Source organism: Drosophila melanogaster, chromosome 3L, assembly GCF_000001215.4.
Source record: "Drosophila melanogaster chromosome 3L".
NCBI classification, from domain to species: Eukaryota; Metazoa; Arthropoda; class Insecta; order Diptera; family Drosophilidae; genus Drosophila; species Drosophila melanogaster.
In genome coordinates this window covers 14,661,445-14,674,450 of record NT_037436.4, presented here as the reverse complement: position 1 = coordinate 14,674,450, position 13,006 = coordinate 14,661,445, and the positions used below count along the sequence as shown (strand labels likewise).

Sequence of the window (13,006 nt, the reverse complement as noted above, 5' to 3'; positions counted from 1 at the left end):
CAATAAAAAAATTCGCTCATGCGAATTGTACCACATAGCAGAGCAAGGTTTCGATCCTCGGACCTCTGGGTTATGGGCCCAGCACGCTTCCACTGCGCCACTCTGCTTGCTTGAAGTACTGGACCTCAAGGCTAGTTAATTACAAACGAGAAGTGGAACACCTCGTTACCGACGAATATACATTTGTGACCCTTTACAGTGCACTGCTTTCTTAACAGCTCTGTTGTTGCTCATCCACAAAGCAGTGTTCATGTATTACTATAAGAATACGCTTTAATCGTACAGTGAATGTGTATACAGTTTCAACAACTGAACAGTTAATGCGTACATACAGTAGTTAGAACGCTGTACTGTGAAGCGCATTTCTATTTTACTTTTATTGGTAACAAAGTGTCCTTTGTAATTACATCGACTCAATGGCCTGTTGGCCTCAAGCAAGCAGAGTGGCGCAGTGGAAGCGTGCTGGGCCCATAACCCAGAGGTCCGAGGATCGAAACCTTGCTCTGCTATGTGGTACAAATTCGCATGAGCGAATTTTTTGCTTATATTTTTTTTTATTGAAAAACCCCGTAATAGCCTTTCAATTATGCGTTATGAGAGCATGATAAATTTTAATCAAAAACCTAAATATACGATAAAGTTGACCACGTTATATATAAAATCCAACCATTTATACCTTTAAATGAGTCCTTCCTAAATATTGTTAGATTGAAAGAAACCGCAAGTACATATATGTTAATACGTCTAAAAATCTTTCCGACGAAACAACTGGCTTTATATACTCAGGCTATGATAAATTTGAGAAGGTGCTAACTTTGTTTCCATTCTTTATTTTAGCAATTACTTGTGTTTATTTTTAGTCATCCCTAGAAGATTACACAGCTGACTACTGTTGCTCCGCAGTCAGTTAATTGTGCGCCTAACTGTGTAAGACACAACAACCTTCAGCCAGCAGCAACAGTTGCAGTTAGAAGTCTAAACATTCAGCGGTTTGATGCGGCCCAAAAAGCAAATATCGTTAGAAACATTAGCTAGCTAGTCTATGGCAAACTGGTTTCCATCGAACAGCTGAAAGCGCAAGGGGGCAAATAAAAGATGAAAAGAAAAGAGCTTAGAAGAAGACGTTGACTTTAAAAGTCAAACGTTGCTTTGGCCGGAGAACCAAAAAGTTTTCTCATTTCAAATGTTTGTTTATGAAATTTTAGTGTTTTGCCTAATGAAACTTACGCGGAACTGCGGATGAACGATACCGAACCGAAAGATTGCTGATAGCCTTATCTATTTGTCGTCTTTCACTTGTTTATAATTGGTTACTCATCACAATCACAGTGATCACAGGAAAATTGACGTCAATTTCCACTTTCGCTTCGCCCACTTTTCATTTCATTTCATTTCACGACCGCACTCACGTGTGCCGCGCCTTGCGTAATTATTTAAATTCAAAATTTTTGCAATGCATCAAGATTCGCATTCGCGCATCTCACAGATATATTTTCGTGTGCACAGAGGGGCGCTCCAGGTTTACGTTTCGAAATTTTCTTTGCCGCAGTTCATTTTTCACGTTGCGTTGGCAGCAGTTGTTGTTTACCGTACGCCGATCGCGCGCTCACTGAAAAAGCCACCACAAGCTCCCCGCGCACCCAAAGATACACAGAGAGCCATCAGGCCAGATATTCCGACGGATGGAGCGTCGCCTGAGATCTCGAGACCTTTGCGCTTGGCCACGATCTCGGAGTTTCCACGCTCTCCCACTTGCCGGTCATATGAATGAATGAGTATTTTTGGTACATGGAAAAAAATTGATACCAAAATTGGTCACTTATTCTAATATATGCATACAGCTAGATAGAACTGTATTCTGAATATATGCGCCTCAAAGTCATAATCAATCAATACTCATAAAATAAGTATTTATTTATCAATTTTGGTAATCTAGGAGGCCAGTCATTAATATTAACTATTTTGACAATATAGAAGTAAGGTATACATCGATCATTGACAGTCTCTAAAATTATTCCCATCATAGAAGAAATAAAAAAAAATTTTAGATATGCTTTCCCCGGAGTCTCCGGAGAAACCGAAAAAAAGTCTACATGACCTCGGGCTATTAACAAAGACTGAAGAGAAAACCAAAGGGAGCCTTGTAGCCCTCCAGTCTATCGACAAGCGCCTGAAGACCCTCTTGGACCGCCTTACATCTGTGGAGAACTCAATGGCTAGCTTGAATTTACCTGCTTTGGACGAAGGTAATGGAGACACCTATGAGGACTTGGAAACATTGGAGGATGAGTTGGACAACCAGGAGAAAGAACTTTCAGAATTTGCAAATGAAGAAGCTATTGGGTCAAAGGTAGATGATGATGAAATTGAAGAGGTAGACAAGGAAGTCACAGGAAATCAATAATGCGATTTTCCATTGTATAATTGTTATTAATGCTACGGTTTTCCATACGTTATACACGAGGAAAACGGGCAGAAAATTGTTAATTGTTAATTGTTAGAATAAAAACCGTGGCAAAAAGAATTTTTTTTCTTGCTTACTGTGTATTGTTTTCTTGTTTACTTGTCTTCTTCAGCTTAGTTGTTTTTTAAAATTTAAGAAAGCATAACTTTCCGTTAAGAAACTCTGCGCTTTAGGCAATTTGTTTACAAACGACTTTTACATTGGCACATGTGCGACCTCTAGCGTTCATAAAACCTACAGCTGAAGATGTATCATACATAAATATTTTTCAATTCTGGCAACGCCATATAACAGTAACGGTTTTTAAGGGCATGAGTTAATGAACTTTTGAAACACCTTCTAAATCAATCCCCACAATTAAAAGCGGAAGTTCTTTTCTTTTGTTACGTTTTTGTATTTTTTCTTTTTCCATTTGTTTTAATACAATATATAAAAACCGATAAAAAATCAAAAATAAATATAAATATGTAGGTGTACACAGTTTAGTTTGAAATGCGTTTGATGGCTGGCAAAAGTCAGGGCTGTCTACGAAAGATACAAAATTACAAAAGCCGTGGCTCGGACGCTTTTCTATGGCCATGTTAACGTAAATAAGACTTCAGTTTTTAGGTTTATCAGTAGACTACAGTTACAAATTAGTTATTGCTCTTCATTTCGGTGATAATTGAAATTGTGTGCTGTGGCAATTTGCTGGTTACATTACATATGCGCGTATGCATAAATATAATACAAATTAAATATGTAGGTGTAGGTGTGTTTTTCGCTTAGGTCTCTAGGGGCTAAAGTGTTTATAGTTAATTTTTGCTAAACGATCACATTGAACAGGCACTCCGCTCGCACTCACACTCGGTAAAAGCATTCACTCCGCGACATACACGCACTCACTTCTACATTCATTCACTCTCTGGCTTACAAAATACAATTTCGCACTTAGACTTAGAGTGTGGGGGAACAGGGGCGTTTGGGGGCTTACTAAACTAAAATGGGCTCGTTACGTATTCTCTCTCCTCCACTAATTTCTTTTTCTCCTATCGGGTCTCATTAAAGAACCGCTTTAGATCAGGCATTTTCTGATTTTTACAATATCTGGTAGTTTTCAAAAATTAAATTTTAGATTTAGAGTGAGATTTCATCCAATTCAAATTTGAAAAAATTCCTGACGAGAGTAAAATTCGAAAAATTACCTATTTTCTTGATTGCGTTTTGATTGCTACTATCAAAAGTTTTTATAAAATTTTGGACTCGCATTTCGTATATAAGGGGTAGCATGTAGTTCTGCTAATAACATTTTGCTTCACGGATGAATGACTGAGAGGTGTAGGGGATGCAGCCGTGCTCCATCTTGGCTGCATTTCGCACGTTGAGTAATCACAGCAAATCGGCGCAGACGCCACCGAACCACGCCATATAAAGGGGCAGCAGATAAACAACCAGAGCGCGACGCAGCGTCATCTTTTCTGGGGCATCGGATGATCGATTGTCATTGGCCCCGTCATGGCCTGCATCCGTGTCCTCATCCTCATCCAGCTGCCTATGATCCTCATCCAGATCGTTGTGATCTTGGTCGAAGTGAGTGGTGTGGATGAGCGGATTCTTGTCGTCCACTCCGCTCGTCGGTCGAGATGTGTGCGTGGGCATGTGACCCCGTCCACCGGCGTCCTCGTCATCGTCGTTGTCTGCATCCACCGAAGGACGCTCCACGTCCGGCTTATGGCTGGGTTCGAAGGGTCCCAGGCCAGAGCCCTCGTCATCGTCCTCGTCGTCTTCGGACCCGGATCCAGAACCAGCTCCACTACCCGCATATGGCAGTTCTTCTGTAAAACAAAAATGAAACAAAGGGTTAGTAAGTATACATAAAAAGATTGATTCGATGGTTTATAAACAGACTCATTACAATCACCAGCATATATTACCTTGTTCGCTCCACTCAACATCCTGGCCGTTGTAGGCATTTCGAAGGTGGACAATGGCATTCTTCAGATGACTTAGTTGAGAGGCCATTTGAGCTGTTTGCTTAGTACTGGCAGGATTGCCTGTAAACTCCGGATTCGAGCCGTGTTCTGTGGTGATTGAGTGCATGTATCTGAAAAATATAATATGTTTAAGATAGCTGTGCTAATTTTATTTAGTTTTTTCCGCCTACCTATCAATTGTGTGACCATTCCAGCACATGCCGTCCACATCGGAACTGGAGGCTATATCCTCGTTGCTACAAACCGAGTGCGGCAGATTGGACCAGAACTTTTTGTAGTCCTTCACTCGCTGGCGAATGTCCCTCACGATCCTGTCCAGAATCGGTTCACGTCCACCTCCGCTCTCATTGTCATCGTCATCGTTGTCGTCGCGATTGTTTTGCTGTTTGCGTCGCTGTTGCTGCTGCTTTCGACGTTGCTGTTGCCGCCTGTTGTTACCGCCACCGCCTCCTCCTCCATTTCCACTCTTTCCAACTCCTTGCTCTTGAGACTGTTGCGCCGATGTCTCCTGTGAGCCGGGCTCAGCAGCTCTGCGTTCTCTCAGCACAATCGCCTCGTCCAACGTTTCATCAATGTCCAGAGTATCGGCCTCCACAGGACTCCTTGCGTTGAGGATTTGAACTCCTTGCAGTTTGGGGCTGATGGACCGTTTCATTTTCTTCAACTTTGGCCTACCGCATCCTTGGAATACGCGGTTGGTGATGTCCTGGCCAGAATCCTGCAATGAATTAATTTGAGAGTTACACACTGTTGATCAGTACAAAGGGAAACAATGATCTAATAATCATGCAATAACTGATTAGAAATACAACTAGAAAGTGTAAGATTAAACACAAATAAAGAAGAGTCAGAACGACCTGATTGACCCTCCTGAATGTGTTAGCACATAAACAATTGATATTTAATATTTTTAATTTTATAAAAATTTGAAAGTTTTGAGTTAAAATGACTTTTGAAACCAGTGGCGCAAGGGAAGTCACATTATTTCCCATACTCAACAGCAATTCCATTCACACCCTACTGAGCTTGGCCTCCTAATGGCTATTTATAGCTAGTTTTTATTGACCCATTCAATAGATAAGAATTGATTTCAGTCAGCTACTCATTATGGGCCACTCGAGCGATCAGAGACCTCTTCCCGAAGAGTCAACTCTCTACAGAAGCTAGCGCTTCGTCAGTCTTATCGGCACTCCTATATCTCCTGTGTTATTTCTTTCAATGGCCTCTTCTCGGCAGTTTACAGTTAATATAATTACGGAGGTTGGGTCAGGTTGGGGTACGGAGTACCAGAACTTTAGACCCAACTCCGGTTCATCATAACTGTCGACCCAACTGGGAGATGGCAATCATCAAAAGAGGTTCGTCGGTTCAACAAGCTTGGAGATTGGGTAAACGCCTCGGAAACAAATCAGAATTAAAATTGAATACTATTTCGCATTTTGCATTTTTGGCCTTTTATGGGGCCGTCGACCAACAACAACAAACACCGGCTAAAGTAAACACATTAAAAGCCAAATGCCGAAACACAAACAACAAAAGCAATAGATCCAAACAAAAACAGCGAATAAGAAGAATCAGAGGTTGAAAAAAGAAATGTATAAATTTTAAATGGAAATATAAATTAAATTCATATGCGGGCCAAATGTTGCGCAAATAAATCGTAAAAATGGCAAACAAAAACGGTGCTAGAGAGGGTTAAAATATTGCAGTAATCAAAATTCAATAAGTTATGGCCATCCTCCATGTGGAAATTATTCTTTAGCTTTTTGTGTAAATGTCGTGTATAATATTTGTGTCCTTTTTAATAGATTTATTGCTTAATTTTAATGGTAGTAACATCTTGGCATTTACATAAATGTTTAGTTGAAATGGGGGGAAGATGAATAACAGCTATCAAAAGAAATGATTCATTAAAAAATATACAACGACTTTCTGTACTTTTGTTATTTGGCAAGATCTCAGAACTGGAATATCCTACGGTCCATAAATTTCCTTAGTCCCACATATCAATCGCCACGATCTTCTACGGTTTTCCCCTTGAATTATTTTGCGACTCGTTTAAAATGTATGCGTATTAACTAACCACGCGTAAACCACTCTGACGCACTGACAGTTTTATGGGAGTATAACTTAGAGTCCCACTGCGAACGGCCAAGAGATAAAAATTAACCAGCAGCTGCTTGGTCCAAACGAGTTACAAATTGCGATTGGTTTATGCAAATGCTAATGATAATGACCCAAGCACATCCAATTATTCCGCTGTAGATCTCACCTGGAAGTTCATGATGGCCTCGGAGATCTTGATGTTGAGTGGCTCCACCACCATCACAATGTTGAAGGATCCCAGCAGTCGTTCCGCCACCTTGTCCATGGCCATCGCAAAGTTCTCCCATTCGCTGTCGAACTCGTGCTGATAGTGCAGGCATCCCTTGATGACGTTCACACAGTAGTTGGTACAGGGCTTTTCCGTATATCCCTTGCAAGCACCACAGTGCTGCATCTTGGTAAGAGCCCCAGTACAATCGGCATTCAGTCGCACCTAAAAGACAAGCATATGATATGATAAGTATGAACGGAATATCCCTATAGTTAACTTACATTGAGGACCTTCTTCGCCACCTCCGAAGCGGTGGTCAGAGCCTGGCCATAGGTGCGCGTGGCCACAAAGGATCGCTTGATTTGCACGGACAGCTTGTCCGGAACATCTCCGAAAGGCTTCAGCTCCTTCATGTGCTCGCTGACGCATCGCATGTAGCTGGAAAATAAGATTAAATCGGTGGAAAATGAGTGCGGAATGTTGGGAAAAATATTTTCATTGGGCGTACTGATGGCGGCAGAAATCTGCACTTGTAAATGGCACGGCTCAACGCCATCGCCTCCGCTCCCGACTTCACCAACATCATCATCGGCGCATTCTTTGCCGCCGCCGCACAACTAAAAATTTTTATGCGGAAAAATCATAAAAATAGTTGCTCGCCATGTGCTGGCTTTGTTGATGTTTTTGTTTCCCCCTGCAGCACCTCTATGCAGTAAGTATGTGCCTAGTCCTACAGTTTGGCCATCGAGCATGACAGTCATTGCACTTGTACGGCTGCATTCAGGCCCTCACTGTCACTGCCTTCGCCATTATGGTCAAGAAGTCGCTGGGTTCCCCGTTTTCCTTCTTCACTTTTGCTAAACAATTTAGGAATTACTGCAAGTCGCATTCACAAAGGTGACAGATCAGTCAAGCGGCAGCACCAGCAGCTGCAAATCGCTGATGGGAGGGGAGATTGTGGAGTTCGGATGCCCTAGATGTCTAATCATTCAGAACTCCATCAATGTAATAGTTTGTTCTATGTATGTTACTGTTAGGTAGCAAAAGTTGGTAAGAACTAAATTAATTAAAAACATAGAGCGTGCTTATTAGAGTTTAAACAGCCCTTTACCATCATTTATCTATGGTTTCACTCCTATTTGTTTCTATATTTGTCACGCCATTTGACTTCTCATCCCTAGGACATATTGCATATCAGGGTTCTATTTAAACACCCGTTGACTTCCCATACTTTACTTCACTGTTTTGGCCAAACCCCCCAAAGTCTGCCAGACAAACTAACTGCTTAAGCTACCCCCTCATTAAATAGCCAGGAGGAGAACCTTAGTTCCCAGGTCCAGCTCTGTGTTGTGCGGGGCATCTGATCCATTCTAAGGGCACAACCAACACAGTTCAAGCGACCGACCAACCGCACAGAACAAACTACAACCACAAACAAATAACAGGGGGACAATACACAGGAAGAAAATGTGTAGATCATTAATATTTTAAAGAAGAATATAAACTGAGAACTTAAACCACTTTAGCCTTAATGTTGGAATACTCAACGTCCATTTCGTATCATAACCATTTGCGCGATGACAAAAATCCTAATGACTAAATGGGCACTATTTTTGGGCAGTGTAGAAGGGGCAGGCGGCTGGCAAGTGCCGGCAATTACGCGACATCGTTGTTGTCGTTGCTGCTGTCCAATGGCAATAAACGACAACGTGCCAAAGCACGTACGACAAACTAAAACGATGACAATAAAAGCGAATCGCTGGAGTTGAGCTAAGAGTTGGAGACGGAGTTTAAGTCAGCGGCATCAATTGGAAAGCGCGTGGGTAACACGAGCCCTTCGCCAACGAGGAGTGGCCGTGCAGGGAGCAGAAGTCATTTGGCCAAGTCGCCGGTTACCGGAGACCAGTGGAGACCGTTCCGGGGCAATGAGCCAAGTGGGCGCAATTTTCGCTTTTTTTTTCCTCCTCCTCACCATTTTGGCGGAAATTCGAGCAGCTGCCACAGGAACTGGCATAAAGTGCGGTTTTTGGTTTTGGCTGTGTTATGGGATAGGATGGGAAATGGTGCATACTATACATACGTGGTGGGCCGGAATGAGTTGGCCGGGATGAATAAATCGCAGTAGGTAGATTGGCAGTGGGACGTGATGTAATATCACCCATGTGGGAGACAATCTGTCTGTAGACTAAGAGGAGGTCGGTTCAGATAGTCTGTATCTGAATGCTAAATCTCAACCATTGGAAAATCTAAAATTTGTGCTTTTGCTCATCATATTGTAGGATTTCTAAATTACCCGACAATTTCCTCATTTTCTCTTTGCTGTAAGCGTTTCAACCGCAATCGAAAAATCTGGCAAAAACCAGAGCAACTTAAAACTCTAAAGAGCGGAGAAAGAAAAAATCCATAGGATACTCATATCAGGAATATCAGCTAACTGAAATCGCACACCGGCCGTGTCAAAGTTTCGACGGGCCGTCAAGTAAGTTAGTTGTCGTCGGTCGACAGCCCGAGACACTTTGCGGTTTCACACGTTTGGTTTTTGCCAACTAAAGGCGTAGTAGTAGGCCTCTAAAAATCGGTCTCGCTTTGGAGCATCGGGTTTTGGATTTCGCAGACTACTACTCACTTTTCATCAAATGTGTACTGGGTGTTCAGCACGGTGAACATCTTCTGGTATAGCGTATTGAAGAACTTGTCCATGACCTCCAGCAAGTCCACGCGACCGTTGGCGAAGTAGGTTTCCAACTCCTTGAACAGATCCGAGAAGACGTACGAATTTCTCTCGTAAATGACGCCGTATGTTCGGATGAACATACTATTGAACTGCGTTCGCGACTCTTTGAGCAGGGCCGTGAAAATATCTGCAAGCGGAAAATCAAATTAGTGAAAAATGTAACGAGAATCGATTGTGCGGTGGGAGGGGATCAATCAGCGCACACATCCGCTCTACCCGACTAAATGTTTAGATGTTCGATTTTATTTCTAGCCAGCATCCGCTGGAAAATATAGCATGCCGGCACATCCGCATTGTCGCCTGCCACTTGACATTGTCAGTAACTCGATGCCCGCATCATCGTCTCTCAATGGAGATCATATATCTATATATATAGATCAGGGTTCTATTCTGTGTGGGGGCAGAACCACTTGACGCCCGAAAGATCTCTAATCGGTGGCTTCTGTGGCATTTTCAAGTGGCTCCTTGACGCAACGAGTTTTAGGCTGAATCGGTGACCTACCTTTGAATTTTGTGGCCTTGCTGCCCAGGATTCCAGACATACGAGAGATCTGGTCCTTGGTGTGCCCTTCGAGCTGCTGGCGGGATTGCATCGCCATGCGGGTCTCCATGTTGTAGGTGCAACAAGTGCCCACCGAAGGGGACTCGCAATATCGTAGGACTCGTTCTGGAATAAATAGAGAAATATAATCATTTAAATGCTATGATAATACAGTGTAAGTGGTACCATTTTGTTAATCTCTTAAATGTTTCGTATCCCCTCAACGGAATATTTCTCACTGTTTGGTAGCAATTCTCACATTTCTACTGCTTCTATTAGCTCAGATCTAGTTAGTTATTCTCAAGGTATACAATTCTACTGACTGCCACTTGTTTACCCAAATATTAGACCGACTTCCAGATGCATAACGTTGCATTGTTGCCCGCCACGAATGAAGGTCTATCAACATTCCAGGAACTAGCACCGCAGTCGAGTGCATTTTGCCACTTGACATGGTAACCAAATACCAAATACCGAAAAGCAAAGCCTGACCAGCTAACAGGGATTCGTTGGAAAAAATAAAGCAAACGAAGCATAGCTACTGGTAAGCGCAAGTATTTCGAAGTAGTACCTAAAACCAAAGTCGGCCTAAACTACACACAAAGAAGAAAAGTTTGAGTATTCCTACTCGCTGCCTGTTTTATTTACGCAAGCATTTAACACATTTTTTGGGAGAAAATTAGAGGAAAATATGCATTAGTTCCCTGCAACGATGAGTTCATTTCGGTCGACTACCTATTTTCCCCCCAGCTTTATGCGATCTTTTTTTATAGCCGCGCTGCGGATCGATGTTTATTTAGATAATTCTCGGGCAGCAGAAGAGAAGGAGATGGTGGATCGGCGATCCAAAAGTTCAACACTAATTGAAAGCAAACAAGTTGGAAGTTGTACTTTTTTTTTTGGTTCTCAATCCAAATCCGAATCGGAATTTGTATTTATATTCCATTTCGTTTTTGTGCGCTCATAAATTCCCGCTGCCCAGTTAAATGCATCATCTGCTGTGCACACATACTAGTGTGCTAGTATATGGAGTGCTGCACAGTTTGTTTATTTCTTTTATAAATTTAGATACTTTAGTGCACATTTTTCGACAGGCGAGATGTAAACAGAGTTTACTTCCATTCGCTTGGCTCCATTGGCCCATAATTTCCCCAACTTCCCCAACTTTTATTGTCTGTGCTCGACTGCTTCGTTTTATGGTCTTTACTAATTGTTATGTTGCACAAGATATGAATGGAGTGTGGCACCATCTAGAGACTCTGATACGCATACAGGATACCGACCCTTTCAAGTCCTTCGGTCTGCTGGGGCTCCCTATATCCTGGGGCTTATCTAAATTGGCTCACAGTCTGTGGTTTCCCCTTTTAATTGTCTGTCGCGGGGGTCGTTTTTGGTCCTATGTGACTGGCATGGCTAATGTTTGGCTGGGATTTCTCAGTTAAGACCATTTGACTTAATTGAAATTGTGGCAGATAAAACAGCTCAAGATTTGATGCGTAAAATATACTCACTCGATGGAGATAAGTTAAATTGTGGGGTTCAATGCAAGAAATGGAAATACAACAAAATATTTATTGTTCTTTTCAATCGAACCTTCAACAGTCTGTTACCTTCTTTCAAATTTTTCCCCAGAGATCCTTAAACAATATTTACTACACCTTTTTCTATTATACTATACCCTTTTTCAAATCTATTAAAATGCCACGCAAAATGACAGCCATAAAGCAAACCAAACACAAACACCCATAAGTTTGGTCACCCCAAATAGGGTTTCTTGATCTAATCGATGAACCGTAGCTAAAATCAATGTTAGAAAAACATATCGGCATTAAAGTAACGCCAATGGTTTTTCTGCCAGCCATTTTTATGAATTGCTGCATAATTTCGCAGGCAGACAACAATGGGAAATGGAAAATGGGAAGAGGCAGCGGGGGATCCCAGATAACAAATGTTGCCAGGCGGCATCATCGAGGGAAGAAATTACCAAAAAAGGAAGCCGGAACGGCTAAGGATGGAAGGTGTCATGAGCATAATAAATGACCTCAACTTACCGATACGGCATTTTCCCTTTTTATTCTAGCTGACGCTGTGAAAATCACCCCGTTGTCTACTAGAAAACTTTGGCTTTGCTTTGCAAAAAGTAGAAAGACGACAGGCCAAAAAAAAAAGTTACCGAAAAACCACCCATAGAAGTGGGTGGTAGAGCAACAAACACCACACCCACCCTCTGGGAGCGCTGGTCACATGTTTTCCATTTCCACGCGCAATCCACTTAGTTACCAGGAGGGTAGGAAAAACTTCTAACGGACACTGAGGGAAAATTACTATATACATTGCAAAACAACTTGCGAGATAATTAAGTAAGCTAGGATATACTAGATAAAAAAAAACATAGTTGGCGTTTCTTTTCAAGATTAAGTTTATAATGAGGCAATTGTATTTTTTTGCAGTGCAGACGACCCACCGAGTGGAAGTGAAATTTCATTTCAAATGATTTACTGTAACGATCAACAAACGCAGGAATTGCCCCAGACAGACGAGTCAACCCCCGAGGGCGGCGCTTAAAGGGGTGCGAAAGTTTAGCGAGCGTATCGCAGTCAATATATCCAGAATATATCCAACAGCGATAAGTTCGGGGTGAGTGGAGAATGGGAGCCCAGGATGCCCCAGCAAGCGGACATCTCTCCAAGGTTAACTTTAAGCTCATCTCTACTGGAGGACTCTTTAAGAGTGCGAAAAGTTGTCCCTAGCCGGGATGCTCAACAGGATGCTTGACACCGAAACGAAACCTGGGTGGCGAACTGCACCCTCGTCGTTGGGCAAAAACAAAGAAACCGAAACTGTTGGTTTAGTTACCATGGGTGCGAAGGGGAGATTTTGCGGCTAGATTTGATAAACAATTTGGGTATTTAAATGAGGAGGGGCTTACCCATTACAAGTTTAACAATAATATTAAAGTGTGAAGACAAAAACATTA

General features: G+C 42.2%; 3 protein-coding genes, 1 long non-coding RNA gene and 2 other non-coding genes across 7 annotated transcripts in view; 3 read left to right on the top strand and 3 right to left on the bottom strand.

Annotated features, from left to right (window-relative positions):
• Positions 1-1,612, bottom strand: part of ome (omega) — a 75,030-nt gene extending 73,418 nt beyond the window's left edge. Inside the window, exon 1 of the mRNA NM_001144483.2 lies at positions 1,228-1,612. The gene's annotated coding sequence lies outside the window, so the exon portion shown is untranslated. The remainder of the gene's footprint in view (positions 1-1,227) is intronic.
• Positions 36-107, bottom strand: tRNA:iMet-CAT-1-5 (transfer RNA:initiator Methionine-CAT 1-5). Its single transcript has one exon. It is a non-coding gene; the product is annotated as a tRNA-Met (tRNA).
• Positions 438-509, top strand: tRNA:iMet-CAT-1-4 (transfer RNA:initiator Methionine-CAT 1-4). The gene has a single exon. It is a non-coding gene; the product is annotated as a tRNA-Met (tRNA).
• Positions 1,613-2,013: 401 nt separating the features above from the next.
• Positions 2,014-2,516, top strand: CG43121 (uncharacterized protein). The gene has a single exon (NM_001259829.2). It carries the CDS (start codon positions 2,051-2,053, stop codon positions 2,402-2,404), a length of 354 nt encoding a protein of 117 aa, NP_001246758.1. The 5' UTR covers positions 2,014-2,050; the 3' UTR covers positions 2,405-2,516.
• Positions 2,517-2,841: 325 nt separating this feature from the next.
• The window catches only part of dlp (dally-like), a 39,009-nt gene continuing 28,844 nt past the window's right edge, over positions 2,842-13,006 (bottom strand). Inside the window, exons 2-8 of one of the 2 annotated variants that reach the window (NM_079347.3) lie at positions 9,991-10,155; positions 9,381-9,615; positions 7,036-7,192; positions 6,710-6,976; positions 4,608-5,155; positions 4,378-4,547; positions 2,842-4,278 (exon numbers count right to left, since the gene is read on the bottom strand). In NM_079347.3, coding sequence (NP_524071.2) covers positions 3,833-4,278; positions 4,378-4,547; positions 4,608-5,155; positions 6,710-6,976; positions 7,036-7,192; positions 9,381-9,615; positions 9,991-10,155 — 1,988 coding nt within the window. In that variant the 3' untranslated portion in view covers positions 2,842-3,832. The remainder of the gene's footprint in view (positions 4,279-4,377; positions 4,548-4,607; positions 5,156-6,709; positions 6,977-7,035; positions 7,193-9,380; positions 9,616-9,990; positions 10,156-13,006) is intronic. The other variant, NM_206353.2, reaches the window with a different exon arrangement.
• Positions 12,505-12,996, top strand: lncRNA:CR45888 (long non-coding RNA:CR45888). Its single transcript, NR_133240.1, has one exon. It is a non-coding gene; the product is annotated as a long non-coding RNA:CR45888 (long non-coding RNA).